A 21,284-nucleotide genomic window follows, 5' to 3' on the forward strand; every position below is an offset into this window, starting at 1 on the left:
AACTTATTATTAGCATACTTTCAAGCGTTAAACATACTAGATAGTGTCACGAATTATCACGAAACAGAGTTGGCCGAAAAAATAAAAGAAATTTTAATAGATGCAACACATGATTTCAACGATGTAGAAATGATTACTGATGACTCTTTGGATTTCCAAGAAGAGTATAAAGACCATACTGCTGAAATAATTGAAGATGAAGTGCAACATCATTTTCCTGATCCGGATATAGCACCAACAAATCAATGTACAGCAGATAATGAAGAACTAGATTTTGAATACAAAAAAAGAGCTGTAGAATTTTGGAGAAGTAGCGAAACGAAGCAAAATTTAAGTCTCAAAACAGTGCAAAACAGATTCAAAAAAGTATCATCTATTAGTCAGCTACGTCGTTGGGCTCATTCAATTAATAAAGGTGGCACGTATAGAGAAAAAGTAGCACAAATTTGTCAGTATACCCTGGATAATTTTCAAGCAGCTCTCGACAGTGGTTCAATTATCCATGAAGAAGATATAATTCGATGGGCCTTACAAGCTAAAAAAGAAATTGGTTTTGATGATATTAGATTCAAAGCTTCTAAACATTGGTTACTCAAATTTAAGCAAGCACACCGAATAGTTTCTAGGAAAATAAATAAGTTCATAACAAGAAAAAAACTAGAAAGTAGTGCAGAACTTACGGCTAAAGCTGAAGCATTTATCGATGACGTTAAATCGTGTATACCAAGGATTGGACTCGAAAATTTGTATAATACAGATCAGAGCGGATTTCAGCTAGAAATGCATTCTGGAAGAACATTAGCAGTAGAAGGAGAAAAGCAAGTGCAATGTCTGGTACAGTCAATTTCAGCAACAACGCATAGTTATACTATACAGCCACTAATATCAGCTACTGGACAACTGTTGTCACCGCTATTTCTTGTTTTAAAGGAACCAAGTGGCAAGTTTGGCCCTATTGTAGAACAAAACATATTTAGACCAGAAAACGTGTACGTGAAAGCATCCAAATCTGGAAAATTAACAACAAGTAAGGGAACTAATAACAATTTTTACATTGTAATATCGTTGATCAGTTAATTAGTAAGTCGTTTAATTGCAGATCACTTCAAAATCTGGTTGGAAAAAATATTTTATCCCTATGTAGGCCATCACTCAATACTATTACTTGATTCTTGGAGTGGTCATTGTGACAAAGTTATAGAAGAAACAATGCCACAAAATAAAATTATTAACATAAAAAAAATTCCAACTGGAACCACAGGAAAAATACAACCACTTGATGTCTATGGATTCCGTATTTGGAAAAACTTTGTCCGAACATTTTCTGATAATGTAATGTTAATGGATCATGATATGAATTTACATGTTAGAAATAATATAATTAAACTTCAATCATTGGTTCACAACCAACTGTCTTCACCGAGATATATAGATTTGTTTAAATATTCCTGGTATAAAAGCGGTTACGTCAATGAAAAACCAGATAAATTTGATAATCCTATAGATTTCAGTTTTGGAAAGTCTTGTGCAACACATTGTGAAATAGAAGGGTGCACAAACATTGCAATTGTACGATGTGGTTGGTGCAAAAAAGCATTGTGCTTTAAACACTTTTATGAGGACTACCATTATTGTAAAAACATCGTAAAATAATATATTTTATGCTCAATACAAAAAATGCACTATGGCAAAAGATAAAAGATTGTAGATTATTATTATACTCTAATATTATAAACAAAAATACATTATAAGTTGAATTTACAATAAAGGAATTTCAATAACATTCTGATAACAATTTCTACGGAAATTATAAAACTGCTTCACACACAGAATTTTCTTGTTTACAAATTTAGGAATTTGAGGTGGTTTGGTTAGAAAGCACAACCATTTAGCCTATTTGTTCTTTAGGGGTTTAGGGTTTAAGGCTCTTTAGTTCACATGTACAGGCTACAAAGATCACACATTTATAACAAGTTTTTATGAAAGTTAAAATTTTTTTTCGACATTTTCGTCCACCACATTGGTTCCGCCATTTTGAATTTTCAAAATCTGATATCAGATTTGCAAAGAGCGATCTCGAAAACCCTTATATACTAACCTTCTACACAATATTATGGATTGAAGTATACTTATAGTTATTTTGTGTTAGGGGTGGTTTACCCCCTAAAGGGTAGTATCTATGAAAAAATCGAAAAACTTAATTTGTTTATTATAGATGTTTACAAATTTTTTCCAATTTTTTTAGTCGTTTAAAACTTTTTTATTATATAAAATTTTTTTTCGATATTTCCGTCCGCCATATTGGATCCGCCATTTTGAATTTTCAAAATCTGATACAGATTTGTAATCAGTGACCTCGAAAACCTCTATATACAAACTTTCTACGAAATATTATGTATTGAATTACATATTTACAGTTATTTTGTGTTAGGGGTGGTTTACCCCCTTAGGGATAATATTTATGAAAACACCGAAAGACGTCAACTAAATTTTGTTATTAAGGATGTTTAAACATTTTTTCCAATTTTTTTTAGTCGGTTTAAACATTTTTATTATAAAATTATGCCAAAAAATATATGTTTTCAACCCCTAAAAAATAGGGGATGCTACCCTTACTCTTCAAATCACCACTTTATACAAAAACTTTATACAATCATATGTTAAGTGAAAACCTTTTTGATAGTAAAGCAATACATAATATTAAAAAAACAATCAAAAGCAATTTCGATATTGAAGCAATACATATTATTGAAAGAAGCTACGAGCCAAAGAATCGGCAGCGGTTTTTATATTGTTATTGTTAATTAGGGATGGGGATAAAAATTTTGAAAAATAAAGATTTGTAATGAGGAAATAGAAAATATTATGAGTTCAAAATATATTTTCTTTAAATCTTTAATTCAAAATTTATTTTTTTAACAATTTTAACTTTCTAATATGTGAGATTTCAAAATTTTACGTTTCATTATAAATCAGTGCATAAAGAAAATATATTTTGAACTCATAATATTTTCTATTTCGTAGTATTTCAATTCATATTTTCTTTTTACAAAATGATATGATTTCAAAATCTTGGTTTTAAAATTCTTGACTTCCGTAATTTATCACTTGCTTATTTTCATTTTTCAAAATTTTTACCCTTACCTTTTCATTCAAACCTACAAACAGGAAATACTGTTTTCCTTTGCAGTATTTGCAGCGTTATAGTGCGTTATTATATAAATAATATGGAGTTAAATGAATGAATAAATCAATAAAATGTTGTGCGGAAAAAGTTAAGCGGGTTCGCGTAGTAAAATGCCTCACGGCAAAACGCAAAGCGCGTATTGAAATGAATGATATATTGTCTTGCACGTGTTCTCGTATAGACGCACTCGATTGCGCGACGCGCAGGTGACTGCGGTAGATGGAGAAGACGGGGGAGATTGCTGGTGAGAGAGAGAGAGAGAGAGAGAGAGAGAGAGAGAGAGAGAGAGAGAGAGAGAGAGAGAGAGAGAGAGAGAGAGAGAGAGACATAAATGAGCCAGTACTTAGAAGGCACTCCTCGTTGACGCTGTCTTAGCCAGTCTCGGTCCGAAAGAACATATCATGGTTTTGCGAAGTCACAGTCGTTATCTCGAGCTTTCGCACGTGAAACTCACACACTCGCACAATTACTCGTACACAGATTTAGTCGCGCGCGAAGCTCTCCCTCTCTCTCTCTCTCTCTCTCTCTCTCTCTCTCTCTCTCTCTCATATGAGTACAAAAGTTCCTTTCTGCTTCGCTTGTATTTCATAGCACTCTTACTTTCGCACGTTGCCTTCGAGTCTGTTGTTTTGTAGATCGTTGCATGCGCCTTTTTGAAATCTTCAGCGTGATATAATAATCACTGGAGGCTGCAATTTCTTTCAACACTATTTTCCTGCTTCAACATCTCGCTAAGACCTAACCTGCAAACTCGCACGGCTTTTTTCCTCGCTGTACGGCGTCTCTTTTTTCTCAAAGTGATCCACGTGGCGCCACCTGTTGGGTCGATGGAACACCACCAGCAACGTCTCCACCATCAATCTCAGGTCGGTCAAATCTCACCTTCTCAATTAGCACTCCATTTGGCTTAGGGAGTATTAAGTCTCTGGCTCTGTTGATACCTTATCACCCACTACTATCCTACAACATTCTCTACGTTGTCGACTGCCAGTAAGTTGTCGACGGAGACTCGGAGACATCATCGAAAATGAGCGGAATTGGTGAGAAGAACGCCGAGTCGCTCGTCATGTGTGCTCACTGCAGAAAAACACCAAGAGGAAAAATGAAGACTTGCGAGTTGTGTGACCACCAATTCCACACCATATGTGTCGCTTTTAGATCTATAATGGTGAGGAATGTTGCCACACTCGCCTCTGCTGCTTGTGCGGATGACGCCCAAGACCGCGAATTGAGAAAAGGCTTGGACCTCTTGAAAGCCTCCTCAAAGCCCTTGACGACCTGCCTGCGCTCAAGACTCGACTAAACAATGTTGAGTCCTCCATCTCTGAGCTGCAGGTACAATATCAAGAGCTGTCGTCAAGGAGCCCCGCAGAGCAGCAGAACAGCAGCATTGCTCCTGCCACTGAGGAAATCAACAACCTCCGCAGCGAGCTGGCTGAGGTTAAGAGGAGGCAGGAGTGTTCAGCGAATAATGTGGTGGTGATCTTTGGCCTGGCCTATGCACAGGAAACAGCACTCCTGGCTTTCACCGTCCCGGCTGACCATGGGAAGACTTGACGCAACTAACACCAACGCGCAAGGTGACAGCAGATTTCCACCTTTAATTGTCACTCTCTCTTACAGTGCGTTGGCCCGCTCCATCGTCGTAGCCAAAGCCAAGAAACGCAAGCTTCACACTAGTGAACTGGATACTGACCTGCTGGAGGAAGCGAGAGCTCTCTGCCCAGACCATCAGGGACTTATCAACAGCAATGAGCTGCTTCCTCCAGACATGCACAAGCTGCGCATCAAAGCTGGGCTGGTGGCAAAGAAGAGAAGGGGATGCCGCTCCTTTGTGAGGGACGGGAGGATCTACATCCGCTCTGGCCAGGACAGCGGACGGACCATCATTATTTCTACTGATGCAGAACTTGAGGCTTTTTATCCCGTACGCCGCCAACAGCCAATATGGACATCGCACATTAAAACACACTCCTATCATCCCACCAAAATCACTATCTAAATCATCTAACTCATCCTTATCTGCCTCTAAAGCGTATCTGTCTGAGGGTCTGAGAGTCTGTCATTTCAATGCGAATTCCCTTACGGGTCACATTAAGATGGTCTGGCTTTTTCACGTAATAACTGTAACTAAGATCTGGCTAAGCGACAAGATAACATCCATCCCTTAACTAGATGATTAGATTTTGTATAGACGGGACAGAGCCAAGATCATTCTATTTTGAATAACCACCAAGGGATAGAGTCAACGAAGAAGAATTACTACAAATAACTAAAGTACTATTATTCACGCTCGTCTACCTTGACCGACGTTGCAGAGATCTAGAGAGAGCTTGAAAATGTTGGCATTACCACCTCTAAATCACCTTCACCTGCTCGGTTGTCTTTAGATGCTCTCAAAAAACACTTCAGTTCCATCTCTAATGACCCTCAAGCTCTATCTGTTAAGGAGTATCTGCGAACCCTGGAGAGTCTGGACCTCCCTGAACATTTTGTCTTCAGGACTATCACAGAGTTGGATATGACGGCTGCTGTATCACACTTTAACACCCAGGCCAGGGGAAGTGATGGCATCCCACAGGTTGTAATCTCCAAAGCACTGCCAATAATTGCTCCTCTACTATGTCAAATATTCAACCTGTCTCTGAGCGAGGTACGCTTTCCCTCCGTCTGGAAGTCGTCGCTTGTACGAGCACTAAACAAAGTTAACTCTCCAACAGCTTTGACAGACTACCGTCCGATCTCTCTACTCTGGAAGAAAGTCACTCTGCTACTTATATTTGATTTTAGCAAGGCGTTTGATACTGTGTGTCACGTCAGGCTACTCGGATAGCTATCCTCTTCCGGCTTTTCTAAGCAGGTTATCCGCTGTCTTGCATCTTACCTCTCGAGAAGAGAACAGGCCATCATTGGTGACAACAACGAACTCTCCACCTTTCTACCATTAAACACCAGTCTCCCACAGGGGTCAGTTTTAGGCCCTCTGTTGTTCGCATTGTACATCAATGATATTGGTTCCGGTCTAGATTCAGATGTGTCCCTTTTAATCTACGCGGATGACCTGCAGATTTACAGCCAATGCCACCTTGAGGAGCTTGATTCCTGTTCTGTCAGGATGAGTGCTAACGCTGAAAGGATAACGTGCTGGGCTGCGCTGAATAGACTTAAACTAAATGTAACTAAAACTAAGGCCATCGTCCTGGGTTCCCCCTACTATATAAACGCTCTACCTTCTACTGCTAACACCTACATAAATATAGGGAAAGCCCGGGTCGACTATGAATCATCTGTGCGCAATCTGGGGTTGGTGCTAGACTCCAAACTTACGTGGAAAGAGCACGTTACACAAATATGTAACCGTGCTCACTCTTTGATGTACCGGCTCTATTTATTTCGGAAGATAACTAACTTTAGGCTACGCTAACACCTAGTGCAAACACACCTACTTCCCATCATCGACTATTGCGCACTGGCTTACTGTGACCTGACACAAGAACTGGACACGAAACTGCAGAGACTTGTCAACACGGGGATCCGTTATATCTACGGTGTACGGAGGGACAAGCACATCTCCCCTTACAGGTGTGAGTTTCAATGGCTTACCACCGCCGGGCGTAGAAAATACTTCATGGTCTGATTTCTAAGAAAAATTTTCAACACTTCAGTTCCTACCTACATATTAGCCTTTTTTTATTTCCACGTCGCCTTCAGGTCTGTAAGAGGTGAGGTGAACCCCCTGGATATCCCTTCCTTCAAGACGGAAACGCTGAAGAATTCATTTTTCATCGGTGCTTCCTACCTCTGAAACAGTCTTTCATCTCACCTTCGCAACACACTATTCATATCACACTTTAAACACGCAGCTAAAACATACTTCTTTGAATTGGAAAACACGTAATCATGACACAAACATACACACTCATTCATCTCCTTTCAGTTTATTCCATTCCACACTTTTTACATCTAGTACACTTACACAATAATTTATTCTTCTTTGTTTTCTCTTTTAATCAATATGTATAACTTAATGTACAATAATAAAGAATAAATAAATCTAAATCTAAATCTAAAATCCTACTTATCATAAGTGTTCTCTCTCGCCCGCTGCTGGCCTGTAACAAGTCCATATATTACGCAATGATGTAGGCTATTGAGACAGCAGGCTCCACCTTGGAGATAAGAGAACAGCAATGGATAACTTGCCAGCGTAGGCAAGTTACCGACTGAGTGTCGCTAGTAGCCATCATGTAAATAGCCTATCTAAGCGCAGGTAGATGGCGTGCGAGCATATAGCATGGGAGAGAGATGGAACGACACGGATATATAAGGATCCCCGGACCAACTGCGAGCATTAATGATCTGGCTCTCAAACTGAGCACTTGACGAAGGGTAGTTCTCGCCGCTTGCTCCGGTCTCCTCTATACTCAGTAGTCTATGAGTCCAAGGTTCTCGAACAGTATGCGTGCAGTCCACTCCCTCCTCCTGTAGATTTAGAAATCCCGAATCGTATGTGAAATTAATTGAAAAAATAAATTATATAATTAATGAACATAATAATGATTGTAGAAAAACCCTATGATTATTATTGAATATTGTCGTCCCCTCCTTTCTCCCATCAGATGTTCTACCGGACGGGAAAGGTAGTTTCCTGCTTCTAGGTGGAGCTATCTGGTTCCAGGCTCATAGTCAGATGGTAGTACCTCACATATTAGTCTGAATCTGCGTGGTTTACCTAAGTGTGTGGAGCATGCGTAGTGGATATCCCCTACTCATCTCCATAAACACACAAGCAGCTCTCCTCTAGTAGATCTTCCACTTTAGAGTGAACATTAACATAAAATTAGTTACTTTTTAAAGTGTTTAAACAATTTTTGTTGATTATTTTCAGAAAACTTTTTTCAATAATATTTGTTTGTAAAACCCCACATTCATCTGGAAACTATGTATGTTTAAATCATATCTATTAGTATAAAAGTGCCCTTTGCCCAAATCTTAAGTAGCGTAAGTCTGCGGTAGCTGAAAAATGGAAATTCTGAATTTTGGCATTAGAAGAAATGTCATACCTGATAATATGGCACATATAAACATGGTTTTATGTTTCTTACATTATACCTGAATATATTTAATAGTTTAAATCATTTTTTAAACAATTTGGGAAAAATATAAACAAAAATTTGAATTTTCCATGTTTTGACTATTTACGGTGTATCCGTCCCCTTAAAGAATAAATATCGCAGTTTAATCTTTTGTAAAAAATAAAATTTTGCTCCGTCATTTTAAAAGAATAAATCGCACAATTTATTCTTTTCCAAAGATTTAATCTCACAATTAAATCTTTAGAAAATAATAAAATTATACACAACAATGAATGTGTTTAATATGTACTTATTTATAACTATTCTCTCCGTGAAGAATAAAAACCAAAATTTATTCCTTCAGTATTATCGTATAAACACTCTATAAAGATTAAATCACTTGGTAAAGAATAAAACTCGGCATTTATTCTTTTAAAATGGCAGAGCGAAATTTTATTCGTCACAAAAGATTAAGCTTTGAAATTTATTCTTTACAAAAGAATAAATTGTGATGTTTATTCTTTTGAAATGACGGAGCAAAATTTTATTTTTTACAAAAGATTAAACAGATATTGCGACGTAGAAAATGACTTTTTTCAGTTTTTGATGTTTTTCTTGGGATCTGTCCCATAAAATAACTTAAAATTTAAATGGAATATAGTCGTAATAATTTTCAATAATCATGTTTTTTTTTAAAGATTCAACATTTAGTTTTCAAGTTAAAACAATTTAAAAAAATTGCGCTTCATGGTGTACAATAAAAGAATGACGAACGATAATATCAATTTTCCACAGTACAAAGATAGATAATTTTATTCTCTTTCAGGTACACATTAAGCAATTTACTTTTATCAACTTTTCCAATAACTTTATTAGAAAAAACTAAAATATCAAAACTAAAAAATCACTATAAAAAAAAAATGCGTACACAAAATGTAAAAACGGATTATTTTCCCACTATGTTCTTGTCAAAACTAAGAAAATGAGACTTCGTGGGTTAAAATCCACTAAGTAGAAGCTGAGATACAGGCGTATACGATCGAACACTTACACACACATGCATCCGTACGGACATTTTCTAAAAACATTATTTTTCGGCTAAAAATACATCAAAACATACTTCCTACATGTTTTTACACAAACTCCAAAAAATACTATTACAAGGCTTCCTTAGGAAGGAAGCATATATATATATATATACACTATCAACATAAATTTTGAAATTTCGATGGCGCAGACCTAAATATTTAATTCATTATTTCGATTAAATCGTCGATTTTTCAAATGGAATAACCTATTCTTGTTAAATTAGCGAATAAATAATACAGAAGAATATTTTGCTTTCAACTTTTAGGTGACACCTACAATTCTAAGTGATTTATTTGGTCCATACTTAATCGAAAAAAATTGGAATGAGGATAGTACGTTTGTAAATGAGCAAGAAACAGCAATTCTATCAAAAGGAGAAAGTATAAATGCACATAGTTTAGAATATTCTGCAGTTGAAGATCAATTATTATCAAAATGCAAAAGAAAAAAAACGAAAATACATGATAATTCTAAAAATCTTTACATGGGCATGATTACATTAGGTGATGATGATCGCCAGTGGGAAGTTTGGCTTCATGAGCAATGTATCATTTGGACAGCTGGCGTTTTTATCACAGGTAATTACTATTAACTTCTAATTTTAAAAGTGAAAAACGACACTGATTGGATATAAATCTAACTATATTATATAATCATTCTAGAGATACTCCCCCCGTGCACCCTGCATTCCACAGCCCCCCTCTCTACAAAATAACATAAAAATTATTCATTTTACGTTATTTTTAGAAATATGAAAGCATTCCCACAGCTGCCCCCCCCCCCACTTACACTCTCCCTCCATAGCTTCACAGCTTTTACAGATTTATATAACAGTACTTATAGAATACCACAGATGTATGCACAGATATTGAATAGTAAAGTGTTATAAGAACTACTTTCTGTATGGATATCGAAAACCAGACGAGCTTCCCATTTTAATCTATAGATCCAACTTTTTAGGCACGACCACGACACAGAAGTGCCTTATAGTTTTGTCATCGAAAAATGTGTGAGATGCGATATCTCACGCAATTTTAGACTGATCGGGCTGAAATTTTGGGAGGAGTCTTTTCTCGCACAAGCCTAAAAACTATTTTTTTTTATCCTGATCGTCTACGTTTTTTTAAAATGCGGGCATAATTTGTTCAATTTTTGCGTGTTTTGTGAATAAAAATGTTGGTGTTACACGATTATCTCTGAGATACTTTTATCAATCGTGCTAAAAATTTGTGTGCGAACTCCCCTTGTAATATTAAGGTGCCAAATTTATTTTGGGCTTGATCCTGCTTGTATACGCAGAATGCGATCACATCCAAAAATCGATAAAAACGGTTTTTTGGCTCTCACTCGAATTCTATGCATTCTACAAAAAAAAGTTAAATTGAAAAGTTGTAGATCTCGAGAAAATACAACTTTATCCTTTTGACACTTAGGCGTGAAAATGCTTTTATTCGAGTTAACAGGCCAAAATCGATTTTTTATAGCAATAAACCAGTATTTATCATAAAACTTTGAGGCTATACATTTAACATAAAAACCTTGAATGTAAAAGTTGTAGATATTTTTAAATCACAACTTTTTACCATGACAAACATTTTTTCAAAACGCTTATACATAAACAACAACCCTAGAAACTATTTTTGGTACATATAATTGAATAACAATTTTGGTGTGACACGCCCTATCTGGCCCAAAAGCTTTAATTGATTGCTTGACGCTCGCGCAAAACGCGAAACGTAAGGCCGTAAGGCCGCGTGTGGCGCGCTTGTTTTTTAAGGCATCGTTCAAAAAAATGTTTTGAACAAAAGTTGTTCAGGGCCAAGGGGGCCGTCCTTTGGTACAATTATTTTTTACCTTGACCTTTATTGAATGACCTTACTCAAGGTCATTTGAGGGTCAAAGTGTTTTTTTATTGGGAATCCTTATTCTTGACACAAATGCTGCAATTATTATAATCAGCCTCGAAGTGAATACTTGAAAATTTAACCAGTGGCTAAATGCTAAAATTTTGTATCTTTTTTCCTTTTCTGCGAACAACGTTGTTGGTGTTTTATAGAACATTGGGTTTAGTTGATTTACTCAAAAACCACATCAGATACGAAATGAAGCGGATTTTTAACTAATTTTGCGGTCCCCATTCCTTTAGACATTTCTTTTTTACTTCAACATTTTTTTTTATTTTAGACCTTACTTCAATTATTAAAAATAATTTATGGTTCAGATTTTTCTCGCTATTTTTGAAATAAATTCATGAATAATAAATTGTTTTATATGAATGATTTCAAACTAAGATTAAAAAACTGATAAGTGTTATTCTTTGCTTCGTAGCTCATCTACGTATTCGAAAAACTATTTTGGAAGCAAAGTTAAAAAGCATTCAAAATAAAAAAATTGCTTTAAATATTTATATTTTTGCAGAACATTTTATTTTTTATTTAAATTGACTTAAATTTGTAAAATTTAATTTATGGTTTAATTTAATTTTGCTCATTTTTGAGTAAATTTTGAAACATGGCTGATTATCCACTTGCGGAAATTGTTGATATAATATTAGTTTTAGGGGAATGTCACAACAATTATGCAACTGCAACAAGGCTCTATTCTCAACGATATCCAGATAGAAGACGTCCAACTAAAAAGTTCAACCAATAGAGCTCGCCATGGACGTCTTGTTCTTCAACGGCAACATCACGAAAATGACAAAAATGATGCACAAGTTCTAACTATTTTAGCGTGTGTTCATATGGATCCTCATATCAGTACTCGGCAAATTGAAAGAGAAACAGGTTTCCCAAAAAGTACTGTTTCTAGAATTTTAACAGCTCTTAACTACCATCCGTACCACATTACCCTAATGCAAGCAAGGCCAAATCACATTATAGCACGCATAAATTTTTGTCAATGGGCTTTGCGAATGCTTCAAAACACTCATTTCAACGATGGTCAACTTAATAGGCATAACTGTCACTACTAGTCGAACAAAAATTTCCATTGGTACAGAGCTTTGGATTACCAACATCAGTGGAGTCTTATGGTATGGTGCGGAATAGTGAATGGGTATTTGATTGGACCCTACTTCTTTGATAGAAATGTTGATCGAGACTCTTATCTAGAGTCGATTAGGAACCATTTACCTGTACGATTGGAAAATGTTGACTTAGCATCGCGGGTAAGAATGTGGCTTCAACAAAATAGTGCTGCACCACATTTTGAACTCATCGTACGTCAATTTTTAAACGATAATTACAATAGCAGGCGGGTAGGATGAAGAGGTTCGGTTGAATGCCTCCCAAACTCTCTAGATCTTACATCACCTGATTTTAAACAGCGACATACCACAAGAGAAGATATCATAGAATTCGGAGAGCTTCTCTTCAAAGAAATAAGTCTTCAAAGAAAACAGAACTTACTACGTCCACGTTGTTGTTTTTGGATGACGCTAAAAGTATTCGTTATTACAAACATTTTGGAACACTGATTCGTTTATAAATTCTCTCACTTGAAGGTGATAATCTTCAAACGACTTTTCTTCATCTAACCTTCTCAAGAATACTAGAAGTTAAAAGAATTGTTTATCGTTGTGTCAAGCTTTGCATTATTTATCAATACTACATTATTCAGTGATTGAACTTTCAAGTTAAAGATGAAGATGGTTAAATAATCTAAACATTTAATCATAAGTCCAAAACCAATATAGCAGAAAGATGATCTCGAAAGTTCTGAACAGTTTCTGTTTAAATAATTCTTTTGCCCAGATTTCTGAACTTCATGAATTTTTTAGTTGATCAATTATAATAGGGCGTTCCAAAAAGCACTTTGACCTTTGACTTAGCTTTCAATGTAAAGATAGCCAAGATTATAAGTCCCAAGTCTTTTCTAATATTATTAGTCCAAATGTTTCGAAAAATTCGTCCTATATTTGACCTACTGAAAATCATTTGCAGCATCATTTAGGATGTAAAATTGTCCAATCTTTTCGAACCCAGTGGCAAAAGTAGGGGTTTCCTATTTAAAAAAATCAGTCTGACAGGCACCCTTGGCCTTGAAGAAAATTTGTCCGAATCATTTTTTCGTGCAATTCCTTAAAAAAGAAAAAAATTGGGTCTATAGATTGAAATGGGACATCCTGTATATGTTTAAAGTTTAAAATTTTGAATGACAGTTTTTCGCACTTTTCAAAAGGTACCATCACAAGCACATTATATTAAAGCAATAATACAACGTACTTTAGGCGCGTTGACTTTTTTGCTTCCTTCCTAAGGAAGCTTTGTCATAGTGATTTTTAAAGTTTGTCTCAAAATATGTTGGGAGTGTGTTTTGAAGTATTTTAAGGTGGGGTTCTGGTGAATTTTCTAACTTTTTATATCGTAGTCACATTTTCTTAAATTTTGTACTCATATTCGGTACAAAAAAAGAGGAAATTATGTAAATTTTGAGCCATATATATATATATATAGTATATTACTCGAATTATTGCAAAAAATAGTTAAAAATTGGGATTACTTGCAAAGGTCTCTTGCGCATTTTTTTTCAACTAAAACCAAAATTCTTATGGCCAATGTTTACATTTATTCAAATGTTTGTACGACGTATACCTATTATTATAACTAGATATGGCCTAAATTAAACTGCTGAGCGTTCATTGCAGTCAAATCGTTTTCAGTGTGTCAGTGTCGCTTATGAGTCGAGTTCGCAAAATGCAAGATAATCACTTTTGTACCTTGCGAAACAAATGATCGAAATTTGGAAAGGATGCGAAGTTTTAAATATGCTTTGCACGGCTTTATTCGACAGTTCATCGTTAGTCACGAACTCCGTATCGCGCCGGTCCGATAATCGGTGACAAATATTATAAAACCCAAACGTCGCTATATCGCGAATCTCATCTTTCATTACATTCAATCCAATTGTTGAAAATCATAATCATATCTAAAATACATAAGTTCGCGTAGTAGCTGAATTAAACCATTATTTCCTATTGCAATTTGTGTTCTTAAAGTTATTTATACGAAAACCTCCTTCCACACGAGCACTTTCTCAACACAGTACGAAAGCGAGTAGTTGTCCAGTGTCAACGAAAGGTAGGTCGAGCTACTATAAATATTTATCATTCCTAAAACGCGGATTTATTGAAATATAGAGCCTATCGACTAGGCTATATTAGTACGCCCTTTATACTGATTTTAAATCGGTGTTCAGGACGTAAGCCAAGAATAAAATTACAGAGTGACACGATTTTCAAAAAAGCCAATTAATAAAATTTCGTACGTAAAAAATCAGTTTTTAGATTAAAAATTAGTAGAACTTTTTGTTCAATAACCGATTTTTCACGTACCAAATTTTATTAATTTGTTTTTTTAGCACTCGCCCGGTATAAAGATTTTCGAAGAAATCTCTTATACCCCGGACAAACGCCTATTGGATTTGACCACAAAATTTGTTTTTTGCCAATTCTTTTTGAGCAATTTTTTACAAAAAGGTTATTTCACAAAAGTAGACTGGCTACCCTGGTATAAAATCACCCATTTAAAATGGCCGTAACGGCAAAAACTGGTTAAGTAAAATATGAAAACTGGACATTTTAAATTTCCTAAAAGTAGCGATATCTTAGACATTTTTTATAGCTGAGAATTATATTTCATAAAAATATCGATAAATCAATTAATTTTTCGGATGTAAAATACAAAATTATTAATATTTAGGCGTAAGCTGAATAATTTGAATAATTCAAACATTGTCGGGGCTGCTGTGGCCACAGAGTCGCGGCATCTTCCACGACATCTCGTTCCCCTGAAAACCATAAAGAAAATCAGGCGAGGTTCGTTACCTTCCGAGCTTCTCTGCTCGGTATATGTCGCCGCAATTCTGTAATATCGGCCTTCGCTACCCTCCGACTCGCATCCTGCCCCGGCGCAGTGCCCAGCTTTTACACCGTCGGGCCAAGCACCTCCTCGATCACGAACGGCCCTTTTCACTTCGGTGCTAGTTTTGCGGAGAACTTTTTCGCTGCGTTCGAAAGTAGATGAGTGCGCCGATCCACCCAACTTCCCACCTGAAAAGTCACTACCTCACGACCTTTGTTGTATTCTCTCTGTATCGGAGGATTGGCGGGCTAGGTAGGCGTGGTGCAGGAATATAAAGCGCTATGGGTTGATTCGTCTTTATTCGTGCCACTTGGTTCGATTACATGTGTATTTCAATTTGCACTGTGAACGACTGTCTTCGGCGGCGGCTGGCTGACGTCTGACTCGGAGCGGCCGCGCTCGAGAGAGAGAGAGAGAGAGGGGGGGGGAGCGCGCGGACCAAGCGCCATCTCTTGGCGATTGAAGGAACTTTTGCAAAACTCCCGTACAATCCGCCCGCCTCGTTCCGGGAACGATGAGCCTGAAGTTGTTTGAAAGGCCGCCCGCCGTAACGGGGTAAGTTGAGCGGTTTTCCGCAGATCAATCAGCGGCGGGGGCTCTCGGAGACAAAATGATGGGTAGGCAAATGAGCTTGGCGATCGGCCTGGTGTATTGACTATCAGCCGTTTTTACGGTGGCGACTCGGACACGGCCGTCCTGACCGGGATGAACGTCGATCACGCGGGCGAGTGGCCACTTGCCGCTCGGTCGCAGAAGCGAGGCATCGATGATGACGACAAGATCTCCCACAGACAAGTTGGCTCGGGCCCTGGTCCACTTAGTGCGCTGTTCTAAGGTGTTGAGGTATTCTCGGCTCCAGCGGGTCCAACAGCTGTCTCGGAGTCCTCGAACAAGTTCCCAATGGGACAGTCTGTGAAGATCAGCTTCATCGACGTCGCCCGAGAAAGGGGAGATCAGACGGCAATTCAGGACCGTCTCAACTTCAGCGAGCAGCGTGGAAAATTCTTCGTACGTGAGTTTCTTTGGTTCGGCCACTCGCCGCAGGTGGGTCTTGGCTGATTTGACGCCAGCCTCCCAAATCCCTCCAAAATGCGGGGCTGATGGGGGTATAAACCGCAAAGTGCCGTCATCAACTAGCGTTCCAGCCACTAACTGACAGTTCATTTCAGCGTCACGGAGAAGGCATCGAAGTTCAGCATCTGCACCGCGGAAATTAGTGCCGTTGTCGCTCCAAATCTTTGAAGGTCGACCTCGTCGCGCAATGAAGCGTGTCAGAGCCCCGAGGAAGCTTTCGGTGGTAAGATCGCCCGCTAGCTCCAAATGGACGGCCTTGGTTGTGAAGCAGATGAACGACGCGACTTAGCCTTTAGTCGAGACCATTCCTCGTCCCTTGCACCGAAGAATGGAGAAGGGTCCCGCACAGTCAACACCATATCGGCTGAATGGTCTCAATGACGCTACTCGTGTGGCAGGCAGAGCAGCCATAAGCTGGGTCATAAGGCGGTTGGCAGATCTGGCACAAACAATGCACGCATGGATCTGTGCTTTGACTCGGTTCTTCCCTCCAACGATCCAGGCGCGACGGATGGCGTGAGCGTAAGTATCCACCTTGAAGAGCCCGATGATGCGCCCAGTTAATCACGAGCCGGGCGAGATAACAACTTCCGTGGAGAATTATCGGGTGGCGCTCTTCGTAAGGAAATAAGGATTGTTGGAGCCGCCCGCCGACTCGAAGTACCTTTTCCTCGTCGAGAAAGGGATCCAGCCGTGTCAGGGGGCTGTCACGTCGAATATGTTGGCCTCGCTCCAAATCTACGATCTCTGACGCATAATACTGGCGCTGCGCTAGTCGTGAGCAGACAGAGAACGCCTGCTGTAGCTCGACGGTTGAAAGAGGTGTGAGTGGGGCTGGAGTCTGAGGATCTCTCCGGCGGCGGAACAATCTGCCTTGAGCAGTCCGATGAGTTGATTTCGATGTCTGCGAGCGGTCTCTACGTCGTCAGCGCCGCTGAGGAAATCGTCGACGTACAACTCCTTCTTGACTTGATGTAATTCAAATTTTAGTAATGTACTATTAGTGGAGATAATTTAGCCGATCAATAGAAAAGTAATATAAAAAAATTGTCTTTTAAAAAAGTAAAAGGTTACAGATAAGATAAAAAAGTAAAATTACAGATAAGATAAGAATGAGATAAGAACTGAGATCAATCAAACAAAGTCAAGTTTATTATATTTAATCATAATAACGCAAAAAAATGTTTTGTTAGTCAAGGGCTTACTTAATTTAAAGTCAAGTTACATAATAATCAATTAGAAACAACTCAAGATCTTACTATGTAACTTGCCATGTTCGTTTTATTTTGTTTTCTGGTAATCTACAACTTTCTTTGTATTTATTAGAACGTGATACAAACACTATAAGTACAATAAAAAGAGCATAGTAAGTTACGTACCCAGACGTCGTCATCGGCCACCCTGTACACCTCAACATCTGTTCAAATGATTTTTACACCTACACACCAAAAACCACGGTGCGAACTACCTGGACGTCGTCGTCGGCAACCCTGTACACCTGAACACCGCGTTCGAATGATTTTTACAACTAGACACAAAAAACAACGGAGCGCGCCACCTGGACCTTGTCATCGGCCACCTTGTACATCTAGACAACGCCCTCGAATGATTTTTACACCTATACACCAAAAACCACGATGTGAACTACCTGGACGTCGTCATCAGCCACCCTGTACACCTAAACACCGACTTCGAATTACTTTTACACCTAGACACTAAAAACAACATGTGTGCGAGCATGCAGAAAACCGATAAGAAAGCAATATCCATCTGTATATAGCTGTGCAACCAACTTTACGGTCCTAACATTTGTTGCGGCTTAACTTAACGGTTCTAACATTTTTTTATTTGATTTGTGCATTTTGTGAATGACACGCTCGTGTATTATATCAAAGGCAGCTGTTTTTATCAATATTCTTGTTGAAAATCATAGTTAGGCATAATAAAACATGATATAAGTCAAAATATATTAGAGACAAAAAAGAAACGCATTTATTTTTTTGTAATGAAAAATGCGAACTCCTACATAGAAGTAAATAGTAGCGCGGGCGCCGCGGCTTTGTCTGCTTCTCAAACTGGCCTTCGTGGCGCTGCCGCGCCACTTGATTCTTATGAAACAATTTTGAAATCGTGCTTTTTGATTAATTGAAATTTTTCAATCCGACAATCTAATTGAACTATTTCAAAAATGTTATACAAAAATTAATTATCATCGAAGATACATCTAATATTTAACAGTATATTTAATAATAACATATCGAATGATTGAATATCATTTTAATCAATATGTAAATCGCGAGCGAAGCGAGCGTTCTTTGCTAGTTATAAATTAACGCAATAAATGTAACGCTATAATATATAAAAAGTGCATTCAGTGCGCTTATAGCATACTATGTACTGAACATGTATGTACTGTAAAGAACTTGTGCACATAGCACTATAACCCATGAATGACTTACAGCAATACAACTTATTTTGTTTAAAATCATGAAACTTTTACTGCAAAGTCTATCCCATTACCAAATTTGGCATGCTCGAAGCTCTTGTCATCACTTTAACCCAAAATTGCCTTTGCCAAAACTGAGCACTTGGCCTGTATAGCTTATATTTTAATATAGCAATATGAAACAAGCTATATAGGTCAAAATAAACGTTTTCTTTTCATATTCTACAAAAAATATGCCAAAAAAGAATATTTTGAATATTTAAAAATAATTGTATTAATTTAGTCAATTAAGCTGTTGTATATCCCACTTTTCAAGAAATAAGGTGGCTACACAGTTTAGTCGTGAATAAAGCACTATATGCAACACGAGAGTAAAGTCGATTATTCTCGCGGGTGAGCGCTTACTGCCCGAGCAAAGCGAGTTTACTCCCTTGTTGAATAATATAATAACAACGACTTTACTCCCTTGTTGCATAATGTACTATTATTTCTGAAATTCTTTGAATCGTTTGGTGCACTTTTTGTGGTTACGATACTTTTTTGTGATATTGAAGCTTTTAAAAGGGTTATAAATTGAATAAAAGGGTTGGGTTATAAATATAAAACTCGAAAAATGAAAAATTATGAATCAGCTTATTACGTATTATTTTTTGAAAATTTATTACATTATTTTTGGCACATATCCACGGACACATTCTTTTCCTTAATATTATGTCAGACATATTCTTTTCCTTGATATTATGTCAGACACATTTTTTTCCTTACTAGGAAATCTAAGTACGCTTCGCGCATTCCTTGTCATGTCATAAATACAATTTAAATTTTGCCGCCTTCTGAGCACCAACAGTTTAAAACGTTTGTAGGTTATGTAATAAAGTTCATATTTCTAATTCGCATTCCTAAATTCTTGTACCAGGCGACCGATTATCAATAAAATGCTTCACAATAAAGCCCATCACTTTTTTATCGAAGGATTATAATGAAATTTCAATTTTTCTCATTGCAGGTGGTAGAATATGTGGCTTGCAAGATGCTGTTTGGGATGCAGCAAAATCGATATGTGATACTTGCGGTTTAACGGGTGCAAATATTGGCTGTATTAAACGAGGATGTAAATCTGTTGCCCATTATTGTTGTGCACTTACATCTGGATGGCTTTTAGATACTAATCACTTCTTACCAAAATGCAATGCACACGAAAATACTTAAATAGCTTTTATAACAGAAGTATGAATTTACAAGATATCGAAATGTTTGAGCGTGACTACAGTAAAGATACTCTCTTTTGCTTAAAAATAATTTATTTAAAAATTGTGTATAGTGTATCTATTTAATATGCATAGCTACTCTATTACATGGTTTATTAAATATTACACATATAAATAATTGATTTTAATAAAAAAACATGATTTTTAGCACGATGTGTTTATTTATTTATTTACACTAATACATTCATAGAGTATTATAATTTATTTATTATTATTCATTCAACCAGAAAAAATTTACAAAGTATTGGATACGGTACTTTAAAATCCCGCAGAAGTAAAAGTGTATGTGGGTGTGGGTGTGTGTGTATGTGTGTGTATATATATATATATATATATATATATATATATATATATATATATATATATATATATATATATATATATATATATATATTATATATATATATATATATATATATATATATATATATATATATATATATATATATATATATATATATATATATATATATATATATATATATTATATATATATATATATATATATATATATATATATATATATTATATATATATATATATATATATATATATATATATATATATATATATATATATATATATATATATATACACAGGGTGACCCAATTTAAACGGGCACCGCTCATAACTCGTCAGGGACAGCCACAATCGAAAAAATGGTAGAGACCAAAGTTGTAGGATATCGAAGGGGCAACCCGATGGTGACCTTGGATTTGACCTTGAACGCGTTTTTCAAGGTCATTTGAAGGTCAACTTTGGATTTTTAAATAGGAACCCCATTCTTTTATTGCGGGAATGGAAAGAGCGGTAAATTTTACGTTCAGAATGGTATGTTCGGTTGCGGCACTGAAGGTCATCGCAAGGTCATGCAGCCAGAATGAAACCCCGCCTACGTAATTCCTCTAGCAACGCCAAATTAAAAAAATTGGTAGAGATTAAAGTTGTAGGATATCGAGGGGACAACCCGATGGTGACCTTGGATTTGACCTTGAACGCGTTTTTCAAGGTCATTTGAAGGTCAACTTTGGATTTTTAAATAGGAACCCCATTCTTTTATTGCGGGAATGGAAAGAGCGGTACATTTTACGTTCAGAATGGTATGTTCGGTTGCGGCACTGAAGGTCATCTCAATGTCCTGCAGCCAGAATGAAACCCCGCCTACGTAATTCCTCTAGCAACGCCAAATTAAAAAAATAATATTTTTGGCGGAAGGCCGAGTGTGAGACTCTTTCGACAATTTTCGGAGGCTATTTTTATTTTTGCAAATCGAAAGTTCGG

The 21,284-nt window shown here is 36.9% G+C and overlaps 1 protein-coding gene across 6 annotated transcripts in view; it reads left to right on the top strand.

Moving 5' to 3' along the window:
* LOC100680449 overlaps nt 1–20,150 on the top strand; it is a 138,209-nt gene extending 118,059 nt beyond the window's left edge. For all 6 annotated transcript variants that reach the window (XM_031925970.2, XM_032601816.1, XM_032601817.1 and 3 more), the window contains 2 exons: nt 9,617–9,929; nt 19,742–20,150. In XM_031925970.2, coding sequence (XP_031781830.1) covers nt 9,617–9,929; nt 19,742–19,944 — 516 coding nt within the window. In that variant the 3' untranslated portion in view covers nt 19,945–20,150. The remainder of the gene's footprint in view (nt 1–9,616; nt 9,930–19,741) is intronic.
* The last annotated feature ends 1,134 nt before the right edge of the window (nt 20,151–21,284 follow it).

Source organism: Nasonia vitripennis (assembly GCF_009193385.2).
Source record: "Nasonia vitripennis strain AsymCx chromosome 3 unlocalized genomic scaffold, Nvit_psr_1.1 chr3_random0006, whole genome shotgun sequence".
Lineage (NCBI taxonomy): Eukaryota > Metazoa > Arthropoda > Insecta > Hymenoptera > Pteromalidae > Nasonia > Nasonia vitripennis.